We start from the raw sequence: 11,056 nt of genomic DNA on the forward strand, positions 1-11,056 counted from the left end.
CCCCGGGAGATGGGGCAGGAGAGCAGCCTCGGGGACCTGGGGGGCACCCACCCTCGCCTCGCCGGGCTGTCCCCCCACGCGGGGGGCTCAACCTCCCGTGGGCACGGCGGCGGGGGGCGACCTGGGGAGCTCCCCCCAGAAGAACCGGCCCCGCGGGGCGCCCCCCGCCCGCTCCCCGCTCCTCTCCCCCCGCCGCTCCCCGCCCGCCTGTGCGCTTGGCAGCCCCGCCGCCCTCCGCAGCCAGTTTTCCAGCCCTGCTCTTCTTCTGCCGTGACAGCCAGGGGCGCCGGGGGCCTGTTTGCCGTCCGGTTAATGAGTGAGCCGCAGCGGGGAAACTTCCCCGACGGCAGCGGGCGGCCGGGGGGAGCATCCCTGCCCCCGCTCCCGCCGCCCCCCGCCCGCAGGTGCAAGGGGCTGGCACTCGGCAGGGGAACTGGAAAGAGCTGGTTCCAGCGTGCACTTTAGCTCCTGGCCGGGAGGGAGCCGGGGGCCGGGAGGGAGCCGGGGGCCCGGAGCGCCGCCGCTCGCCGCGGGACGATGGCGCGGGGGCTGCGGCCGCTGGCGGGGGCGCTGCTCCTGCTCGAGGTGGCGGCCGCCGTCAGCTTCGTCCACCACCGCTACGAGGAGATGGTGCAGGCCCTGTTCCGCGTGCAGAGCGAGTGTCCCTATGTCAGCCGCGTCTACAGCATCGGCCGCAGCGTCGAGGGCCGGCACCTCTACGTGCTGGAGTTCAGCGACTACCCCGGCATCCACGAGCCCCGTGAGTACGGGGGGACGGCACGGGACGGGACGCGACGGGACGCGACGGGACGGGACGGGACGGGACGGTCCCGCTGCTCTCCTGCCACGCGGCGCCGTGGGGACACGGGTGGGGGCTGCCCCCGTCGCACGCAGGACTCGCGGAGGTGCCGGGGGGCTCTGGCAGGGTCCCCGGGGGCGCGTTCCCAAAGGCTGCGTGCGTGCACGGAGCGTGCCGGAGCCTCAGCGGGGCCCAGGCACGTACTTTGGACGGAGCCGTGGGTTTTAAACGCAGGCTGACGCAGGCGAGGTCGTTCCAGCACGCCAATTTCTCCACCACCCTCTCCTGCCCGAAAGCCAGCCTCGAGCTGCAGGGAGAGGTGGCAGCTGTCCCCCGGCCTGCAGCAGCAGGCAGTGCTGGGGGGGAACAGTCTGGTCCCTGCTCCTCGGGGCTGCGCAGCAGAGGTGGTGCTGAGCTCCTGCAGCTTGGGCAGGGTGCATGGAAAAGTCATAGTCCCGTGGAAAACTGACGGCAGTGCTGTAGGGGTGAGCGGGACCTGCTGCTGCACACCCGCCCCCCCAGTGGAGCATCCCCCCCAGATCCCATTGCACACCTTCCTGCAGCCCAAAGCATCGCTGCCAGGAGTGTTGGGCAGCACGGTGAGAGCCTTCCCACCACGATCACCTCCGTGCCAGCACCGTGCAGTGAAACCCATGCAGCACCAGGGAGACCTTGGACACCCCCACAGCACATCGGGGGCTGATTGAAAGCAAGGAGCGAGCAAAGGGCACTGGCAATACTGTGCTGGGTTTTATATTGGCAGAACCACAGCAGAGCAGCTGGGAGGGCTGCAGGAGGTGACCGAGGTCTCCCTGCCCCAGGCAGAGACTCAGCTTGACCTGCTCCTAGTCCTCAGTGCAAAGAGCCCTGGCAGCGTGGCCTTGTGGCCCTGCTTCTGGGGTGCTACCAGCTTGTAGCATGGGAATTTGGGGAATCTGTGGACTCCTTTGAAGGCCATGGAATGTAACTCCAAAAAGTAAAGCCTTGAGTCAGCTGGCTTACATGCAGGAATTAGGGCTTGTGTGTCCACGTGGATAAAGTTTAGGGGTCTGCGAATTGAAAAAGGCTGACAAATCCTGCCTCAGACTCAAACAAAACAAAGGAGGAGACCCTGCTGAGACCTTCTTTTTTTAAATGAAGGCTGCACATAACCCCAGGACATTTTTATCGATTTAATAACTGGATTACCTAATTAAGTCAGTTCTCATGTCTCCTGAAAGCTAACCGGGTCAACACATACTGCCCACCCGCAGCGTCCTTCACTAAGGCACGGCAATCCAAAGGTCACAGGCAACAAACAGGGAAAAGGAAAATCTGGTGCCAAAATTATAATTGTTTTAGAGTCTGTCGTCAGCACATCTGGAAACTTGGTTGGATTTTGGAAGCAGCAGGTGCCCAGCAAGCAGGGCTGCAGTGTCTTTTGCCCCAGCATCATCATGGACACTGGGGATCGCTGCTGGTGGCTGAAAAACTCACAGTGAGTCCTGAGCTCTGCCAGCCCAACATGTGTAATGATGCCCTGTTTTGTCCTTACCCTGTCACATGAAACTTGGGCTCCCTTTTTAGCTGGATTCTCCTGGTATCTTTCATCCTACTGGTGCTGGTTGCAGCCTGCAACTGGACATTTATTCTCTGGCAAGTAATTGCTTTAAAAGCCTCTGGAGCAGGGAAAGATTAACCCCATCCCTCATGGGTGCTGCCTCTCCTGCAGCAGAGCAGTGAGTCTCTGCTTGCAGACTCTAATTTTAGAAAAGCCGGGGGCAAGAGGCCTTCTTGCTCATTCCAGAGCTGCCCAAGAGGCAGTTTGATAAGCATTCAGCTCAGCTGCTCAGGGCTTCTCAGGGCTCCCTTCCCTGTCTCTGGAGGGTGAGGAAGCCCCCAGCCATCCTCTCAGCGGCAGGTGAAGGGGAGGCAGAGGGGAAACCTCTGCTGCCTCCCACACGCATGGAGTCAGTGGGGACCCTGCCTCTCAGTGAAAGAACATAGCTCGCCAGGGGCCAGGGATTGATTTTATCCTGTGGTGGAATGAAAATCTCCTTAAAGCTTGCCGACCAGGAATGTGCCACACGGGTGAGAGGTACTGACAGCAAACTGCGCATGGCAGAGGCAGCAGAAAATGGCCTGTCCTCTCCTTCCTACCAGCAGCCCCCCGGACCTCAGGGCTGGGGGCAGCAGCTCTCCTGCCATGACCCCCAGTCCCTCTGTGCCACCTCCATTTTCCAAGGGAAAGGGCCATTTCTTATCATTTACCGGGGGTCTCTCAGGCTTACTGTGTCTCCCTGTGGTGGGAAGGGGCTCCCCAGACCCCACTCACAGCTGATGGTGCTGCTGTTGTGTTGCTCTCTGCAGTGGAGCCGGAGTTCAAGTACGTCGGGAACATGCACGGGAACGAGGTGCTGGGCCGCGAGCTGCTGCTGCAGCTCTCCGAGTTCCTGTGTGAGGAGTACCGCCGGGGCAGCGAGCGCATCACCCGCCTCCTCCACAACACGCGCATCCACATCATGCCCTCCATGAACCCCGACGGGTACGAAGTGGCTGCCAAGCAGGTACCAGGCAAGCGAGCGCCGCCTCCAGCCGGGCAGGGGCCGAAAGCCCTTCCAGACGGGGCTCCTGCGGGGTCCCCTTTTCTGGGGCAGTGGGAAGGGGACATCTTTGTGGTGGGTGCTGGTGGATGCTTGCACATCAGCTTTGCCCACTGTGCTACAACTCAAAGCCACCAAAGCACTGTTAGGACGGCCAGTCCCTGCTGCACCCACCTTGTTCTTACCCCCACGATGCACCTTTGTCCTGCAGGGCCCAGACAGCATTGGGTACTTGACAGGGAGGAACAACGCCAACGGTGTGGACTTGAACCGCAACTTCCCTGACCTCAACACATTCATGTACTACAGCGGGGAAATTAGCGGGCCGAATCACCACATCCCACTGCCTGACAACTGGAAAAGCCAGGTACCAGCCTGGGATGCTGTATCTGAAAAAGATACAGTGGCCCTTTTCTGCACGCAGAAAACCAACGTGGGCCTGCCCCTTGTCGCAGTTCACCCCTTCTTCTCCTCACAGGTGGAGCCGGAGACATTGGCTGTGATTCAGTGGATCGGCAGCTACAATTTCGTGCTGTCGGCCAACCTGCACGGTGGAGCGGTGGTGGCAAACTACCCCTATGACAAGTCTCAGGACCAGCGGTTCAGGAGCCACCGGCGCACTGTCAACACACCCACCCCTGACGACAAGTTGTTCCAGAAGGTGAGGATGGGAAAGTGTTGGTACGTCCTGCTGGTCCTGCTAGGACTAGATGAGCCTTTGATTTTTCTCCATTGTTCAGCTGTCCCAGAAAACAGTGCCTTCAGTCACTGCTTCCATTAGGAAACTCAGAAACCAGCATGAGAATGAGCAAGTCTGCGTTAGAACAGCTAATGAGAAAAATGTCTGAGCTGGAGTCAGCCTTCCTGGGAAGCACAGGGCTTGCCAGGGCGCACTGGGAGCAGGGCTACACGCAAAGCCAGACAAAGCCTGCAGCCTGGGGCTGAGGCTGGTGGTCCCCACTCAGCCTCAGAAGTCAGACATGCAATGAAGTAACTTTTGTGCTGACAGAGTGAGCTTATACCAGCATCTGAACCATAACACAAGGAATAGAGTGTGCATTAGAAAATGGAAGCACCACTCTCTCTTAAACTTTGTCTTACACAAAGAACAGGCTTTGGATCCAGTGTCCCAGTTTCAACGCTGCCTTCATATCTGAAAATAAACAGCAATCTTTGATAAGGGCAATAAATATGAAGATGCCAGAAACACAAGTTGCCCAAACTCTTTCCTAATAAAATTCCCCCGGTAGATGTGATATTTGCATCAGGGTTGACACCAGTTAGCTTTTGTCCTGTATTTACTCCTCCCTTTGGTGCCATTAGCTGGGCGGGGGGGCAGCAGGAGCAGGCCAGAAGCTGTCTGTGCCATCAGCAAGCCCTCAGCTTGCCACATTTCTGCTCTTCCTCCTGCTCTTTCACCTGCCTACGTTTCCTAGAGGTCCTGGCCACCTCAGGTTGTATTTCACGGCAGTGAAAGGCAGGAGCTGTCTCCTGTGTGACTGCCAGCTGCGGTCTTTGCAGCTGGCCAAGACGTACTCGTATGCCCACGGCTGGATGCACCGCGGTTGGAACTGTGGGGACTACTTCGCTGATGGCATCACGAACGGGGCATCCTGGTACTCACTCAGCAAAGGTAAGGGCTGGGCAGCACCCGCCACAGCAAGGCCCAGGGCTGAAGAGAGGTCAGGGGATAGGCGAGGCACTTAGGGAAGGCTGATAGCACTTTTCTGGTGGTTGTACCTCAGAGAGATGGAAAGGGAAATAGAGCCCTGAAGGAGAGAGGTGGGCAGCCACGAGGGGAAGGAGCTGCAAAGAAAGGGAGCAGAGCAGTTCTGGTGGAAGAGACATGTACCAGGACACCCGGGACATGGGAATGGGGAGGGAAGGGGCTTTGCATTCCCCTGGCCATGGCTGTCCTCTTCCAGGCATGCAAGACTTCAATTACCTCTACACCAACTGCTTTGAAATCACCCTGGAGCTGAGCTGCAATAAGTTTCCCCCCGAGAAGGACCTGGAGCGGCAGTGGATGGCCAACCGGGAGGCACTTGTTGCTTTCATTGAGGAGGTAAGGAGGTGGTCCTGCGACCTACACCCCTCTCCTGCAGGTCCCAGCAGGCCCCAGCCCTGATGGTAGGGGGCCAGCAGGCACTGGGAGCACTGGGGTAGGAGGGAGGGGATCATGGACCTTGCTGAGTGCTCTGGAAGGGATGCTGGTGGGCTTTGGGGTGGCTGTTGTGTCCTAGTCCTGGGGAGAACCAGCACAGCCAGGGGTATGGGGAAAAGTGGTGGTGTCCCCAGAGCTCTGCCTTCCTCCAGCATCCAGAAATATCCTCCTGAGCAAAGGGAGGGCCTTAACCCAGCCAGCACTGTCTCCCTGCAGATTCACCAGGGCATCAAAGGGATGGTGTCAGACGAGAACAACAACGGCATTGCAGGAGCAGTCATTTCTGTCCAGGGAATCAGCCATGACGTTACCTCCGGTGGGTCTCCAATCCCCTTACGTGGTGTCCCCCTGAGAGGCTGTCTGGGTTTGTGGGAGGGGAGTGAGGCCACAGTGAGCATTTTGCTCAGCATGTTTTGCTTCTGAAAAACATTAGCTGTGAGAAATGAGCAGTGCGCAGGGCAGTGCTGCTGCCTGTGCCTGCCGGACCAGGGAGAAGGTGGGTTCACAGGCAGCTGGGCCAGGGTCTCAGGGGATGCCACCGTGGTCTAGGAAGTGAGAAAAAAATGAAGTGGATTTTCTGATGTCATCCTTTCCTGTAATGGTCTGTTAAAGTGTAGGTACACTGGCCACAGATCATGTCAGCTACTGTTTGAACAGACAGGGTAAAGATGTAGCTAAGCAGCAATCCTCTAATGTATAATCTATAGAAGGCAAGACAAGGGGGATATAGTGCTGGGTGATGTGGGGACAAAATGCAAAAATGGAGAGGGCTGAGGGAAGAAAGAGCTGAGAACTGGAAAGCAAACCTTGTTGTCAAGGACTTCAGAGTCCTGTATTATCTGAGAGAGAGAAGAGAATACCCTTGTACATAACCAAAGAGTAGGTTGAAGGAATAATCTGCTCAAGTATCTAAGTGTCTACCCAGAGCTCAAATACTTGATAGCAAAGGACACAATGGCAGAACAAGATGAAAGGCTGGGAGTTCAAGCCAAACAATTTTAGATTGAGAACGAAGTACCACTTCAGCTGATCTGAATTGTGGTGGTTTCTCATTTGCTGGCTGATTTTAACCTCGTCTTCATAATCACCCTTCTCCAACCAGCCTGGCTGCAGGAAAAAAAAAAAAAAACAAAAAAAAACAGCCAATATTGCAGTTCTCCAGAGGTCAGACTAGGGAATTATCAAAATTAACTTCTGGCCATAGGTCTGTGACTCGGTGGCACTCTAACAGTAAGAGTGGCACTCCTACTGCGCCAGCCAGCTGCAAGGCCATGCTGGTGTCTCCACTCCAATGTCCTGCTGGGCGCAGGATTGTCCCAGCACAGGCTCTGGTCTGACATTGCTCTCTCTCCATCTGATCCCCACTGACCTCCTAGGATGGAAATTTCTGTTGATCTGTCTCACCCTCGTGGTGAAGCCGTGCTCCCTGACACTACCAAGCTGCCATCCATGATAATTGCCCCATGTACCAGGAGGAGTTTGGCTCCGCCATCCTTGTAGCTGTCCTTCAAGGAGCTGCAGGCTGTGAGCAGATCCCCCCCCACCTCTTCCCAGCCAGGCTGAGCCCACCTAAGCCAAAATGCACAGGCTGACTCAGATTTGCGATTCCCGTGCAGTTCCGTAGATGGGCATGCGTTCAGATGCTCTAAGTAATTCCTAACGTGCTGCTCCCTCGCTATTGTCAGCCCCCTGCCCCCCTGTCCCTGCCCCAGCAGTACACAAAGTGCTCCTGGGGCTTCCTTGTGCAGGAAGAATCAGGGGAGCGGTAACCTGGTGAGAGATTACAACTCTGCTGGTAACAGACGTGGCAAAACTGATTATGACAGGCATTAAAGATATTGTTACGCATAAGCAGTCAAACTGGAGCCGTGAATGCTCTTAGGCCTGCTTCTGTATGACCAGCGAGCGCTCGGATTTGCACCCTCCCTGTGAGAGGGCACAGCCAGCACTGCTGCCTTGTCCCCTTTCACTTGGTGTCTCCTCGCAGACCGACCTTTGCTCCGTGGCGCTAGTGAGGCATCACTTGCAGGTTTCCTGCGTGAATCCAGCCTTGCAGGAGCCAACAGATTTGGAAGGAAGGCCAAAAATTGTCTGGGTTTTGAAGGCTACACATCTTCAAGAAAGGATGCTCAGCAAGAGCTACTAGAATATATTTTACTCTGCAATCTATGCATCCTGAGTGCTTTCTCTTCTCACCTTGTGTTCCAGGCGATATGGGGGATTATTTCCGGCTGCTGTTGCCTGGCACTTACACTGTCACAGCCTCTGCAGAGGGCTACCAGCCCCAAACAGTGACAACAACAGTGGGCCCAGCTGAACCTTCACTGGTGAGTCAGGCTGCGTAGTCACAAGGGTGCCTCAAAAAGTCTCCTGTGCCCCTCTGTCTCTTGGGCATGGGGTGAGCCCCTGGCTGGCTGGGGCTGCTGCTCTTCAGCTCTCCTCCAACGTCCCCACTTTCCAGGACATGATGGTTTAGAGGCAGTGTCTGTTCCCTGAGGCTGTGCTGTCCCCTTTGCTCTGTGGGTTTCAGTGCTCTGCTGCCATCTGCATCGTGCCTGGGATCAATCATCAGACAGGCAGCAAGAGGCTGAGGGCTGCCCCTTTTTCTGCCGAGAGCTGCCGTGGGGACCAGGTGCCAGCAAAGAACAGCCAAACACTCCTTTGGGAGTTTATCTCCTTTGGGAGATAAAGTGAAACCAGCTCTTACAATGCCCTTCTAAGTGCAGGCTGGACAACTCAAAATAGGTTATAAAAACAGTGGTTGGTCAGCCCTTGCCTTCTGAATGCAGCAGGACCTTGGGCATGGTCTTGTCTGAGGACTGGCAAGAACCCCCCAACTGCAGCATGCTGGCACGCCATGTGCTTCTCTGCACACACTGCTCAGGCCCTGCCTTAAATGCACTGTGGTGGCTCTCCCACCCTCCGTCTCTTCATCCCACCCTACCCAGCCTCTGAAGTTCTTCCAGTGCTGCCTTTTTCTCAGAATTAGAAACCTTCTAATTTCCAGCCTAAATTTATTTATGGTCAGTTTGTCCCTATTTGTTCTTATGCCAACACTATGCTTTAAATAGCTCTTCTTCTTCCCTGGTATTTATTCCCTGATGTATTTATAGAGAGCTGTCAAGCCCAGTCCTAGCCTTTGTTTTGCTAGGTTTAGCACCCTGCTTTTTTGCTTTCCTTTGTAAGAGATTTTCCCTTCACCACTGTAGGAGACAGATTTTCTGTAGGAGACAGATTTGTTCCCTGAGGGTCTCATTTTGCAGATCTCCCCAGGTCCCTCTGCCCCTTCCCTGTTGTGACTGCATTTGTTTGCCTTGTTCCACTGCTACCCCACAGCCATTTGTTTGATCCTTTTTGGTTGGACAGGGGTTTCTTTTGTGGATTTTTTTTTTTTTGGCCTGGATCTACTCAAGTCACTTGTCGCTGCAGGAGTGATTAAGCAGGATTCAGGTAACAAGATGCAGTTGAGAAGGTCTGTCTGTTCTAACCATTCTGTGGATTAAACATTTACAGAAATGCAAAGCAAAGCTTTTTCTTCATTCTCTGTGAGAAAAGATGAAAAAGGATCATAGCTCAATCACTTGCCTTTCACAGGTCATCTTCCAAATCATCCTAGGACATTGCATTGCCACAAGAGCAACTACCTGCTTAAGAAATGTAGCCAATGGTTGGTACAGTATTTTCCACAGGGAAAAAAAATATATATATTTCCAGCTGATTTAAGCACTGAGTTCCCATTGTATCATAACACTGAGCCCATGATTGGCAACGCTTGTCTTGGCCATGAGTTAGCTTAGAATACAGTCAGCCGGGGCAGGTCCTGCAGACCCCTGGAGCCAGCAGGGCACAGTCACTGTGTTACGCGGTTGTTATTCTTTCTCCAGGTGCATTTCCAGCTCAAACAAGATGTGGTGAGGAAGCCCCCAGAGCGTAAAGCCTCAGGCACACGCACGAACAATAAAACCCTTCAGAAGAAAGTAGTGCCAAGAGCCACCCGCCGGGGGACCCAGAGATGAGGACAGCTCACTTGGCTGGGAGCTGAGGGAAGCCCTTTGTATGAGGCCTGGCTGAAGACTGCAGCCAGTGAACTTTCCAAAAGTCCAGCATGAAACTAGCCCGAATTATTAGGTTATTAAACGAGGAAGTATTTAATCCCTGAGCAAATCGTGAAGTCATTCACAGCAGAATGCGTCTGGGCTGCGGGCCCCCGGGCAGCATGTCTGGAGCTGCGGAGCTGCCCTCCTGCCCTTGCTCTAACCAGGAGAGCTCTGCTCCCTGCACACCCGGAATCAGCTGCTACAGCCTGTGTGAGACATTCAGGCACTGGTGCACAGCAGGGAGAATGACTCCAGGTGGCGAGTGCTGCCCTCACTAGCAGGGCACGTGAATCCTGGCGCTCATCCTCTGGGTGTGAGCACCATGCTTCTCCCTCAGGTAAGGATGGTTGCTGCCTGCAGACCCTGAAGTTAGAGGAAGGTCAGTTTAAAAGCAGTTGGTGCTCAGCTCTGTGCCCAGCTCTGGACACAGCGTGTCCTATGCATAGCACAGCTGTCGCTGCGTGGAACGCCACAAGGAGGAATTCAGCATTGGGTTGTGGTGCTCCAAGGTGAGCGCCCAGCTAGTGATGTTACATCCTTGTTGCTGTGCAGATGGGACTTCCTGGTAGCTCGTTTGGATTATTTATAGTTAGACAGGATGAAACGATACATGCCGGCAAAAGGAATGGATTATCCTGTCTCCGTATGTCTTCAGATCCAAACCAGATGGCTCTCCAAAGGGTCTGCTCGCGCCAACACAAGCAATTAGTCTGAGCACAGGAGCAGCTAGGTGAGGTCTGACAACAAGCGAGTAGGAGTGCAGGACAGGTGATTTGATGGTCCTTTGAGACAACTTGTCTGAGTCTTGGTTCTGTCAGTGTGCAGCAGGGAAATCCGGATGCATGACTGCCGGCGATGTGCTGGGCCGCACAGTGCAAGCCACTGAGCTGTAATGGGGTTAAAGGTATGATCCAAGGTTCAGCGAGGTGGGGTGCTAGAGGCTGGGTCTTAAAATGCTGCTTGCCCTGTCTGGGCAGGCTTGAAGTAGAAGCAAAAGTGGAAATAAAGCTATTTCCACCCTAAAAGTATCTTAAGCAGGCAAAATCTTTCTGGCATTCTTCATGTAAATAAATAACTCCAGAGGGATAAACAGTCCCAACACATGCATCCCTACAATTTCTTTTTGTATGACTGATTATCCTGAGCTCCCCCTCTGTTGCACTGGCTCTCTCCATCGCTCAAGCCTCTCCAGGACATTCCCCCAGACATCTGCTTGCTCCTCCTCTTTTGAGACTTCATCTCTGGAGAGGAACCTCTACCAGCCTACTGCACAGGCGGTATTCTGCACTTCATCCCTCACTGTCGCATCCTCCCCCGTCTGTGCTGCAAGATGCTAGCGGCATTTTCAGCCCTAGCAGCACACACACGCCCTTGTACCTCTGCCTAACAGAAGCTGTTTCTCTGCCGTGTCTGT

The 11,056-nt window shown here is 55.0% G+C and overlaps 1 protein-coding gene across 1 annotated transcript; it reads left to right on the forward strand.

Moving 5' to 3' along the window:
- The first annotated feature begins 390 nt into the window (after nt 1-390).
- CPN1 (carboxypeptidase N subunit 1) lies at nt 391-9,704 on the forward strand. The gene is made up of 9 exons (XM_084526578.1): nt 391-760; nt 3,149-3,345; nt 3,593-3,748; nt 3,860-4,042; nt 4,903-5,014; nt 5,307-5,446; nt 5,762-5,861; nt 7,754-7,872; nt 9,430-9,704. Exons 1-9 carry the CDS (start codon nt 538-540, stop codon nt 9,559-9,561), a joined length of 1,362 nt encoding a protein of 453 aa, XP_084382704.1. The 5' UTR covers nt 391-537; the 3' UTR covers nt 9,562-9,704.
- The last annotated feature ends 1,352 nt before the right edge of the window (nt 9,705-11,056 follow it).

The sequence above is a fragment of the Aythya ferina genome (genome assembly GCF_964211825.1).
Source record: "Aythya ferina genome assembly, chromosome: 7".
In the NCBI taxonomy this organism is placed as follows: Eukaryota; Metazoa; Chordata; class Aves; order Anseriformes; family Anatidae; genus Aythya; species Aythya ferina.

Excerpts from the sequence above, each read along its gene's own strand:
- CPN1 (XM_084526578.1), top strand. The coding sequence starts at position 538 with ATGGCGCGGGGGCTGCGGCCGCTGGCGGGGGCGCTGCTCCTGCTCGAG. Across the intron at positions 761-3,148 it reads CCCCGGCATCCACGAGCCCC|TGGAGCCGGAGTTCAAGTAC; the intron begins GTGAGTACGGGG and ends TGCTCTCTGCAG. Across the intron at positions 4,043-4,902 it reads ACGACAAGTTGTTCCAGAAG|CTGGCCAAGACGTACTCGTA; the intron begins GTGAGGATGGGA and ends CGGTCTTTGCAG.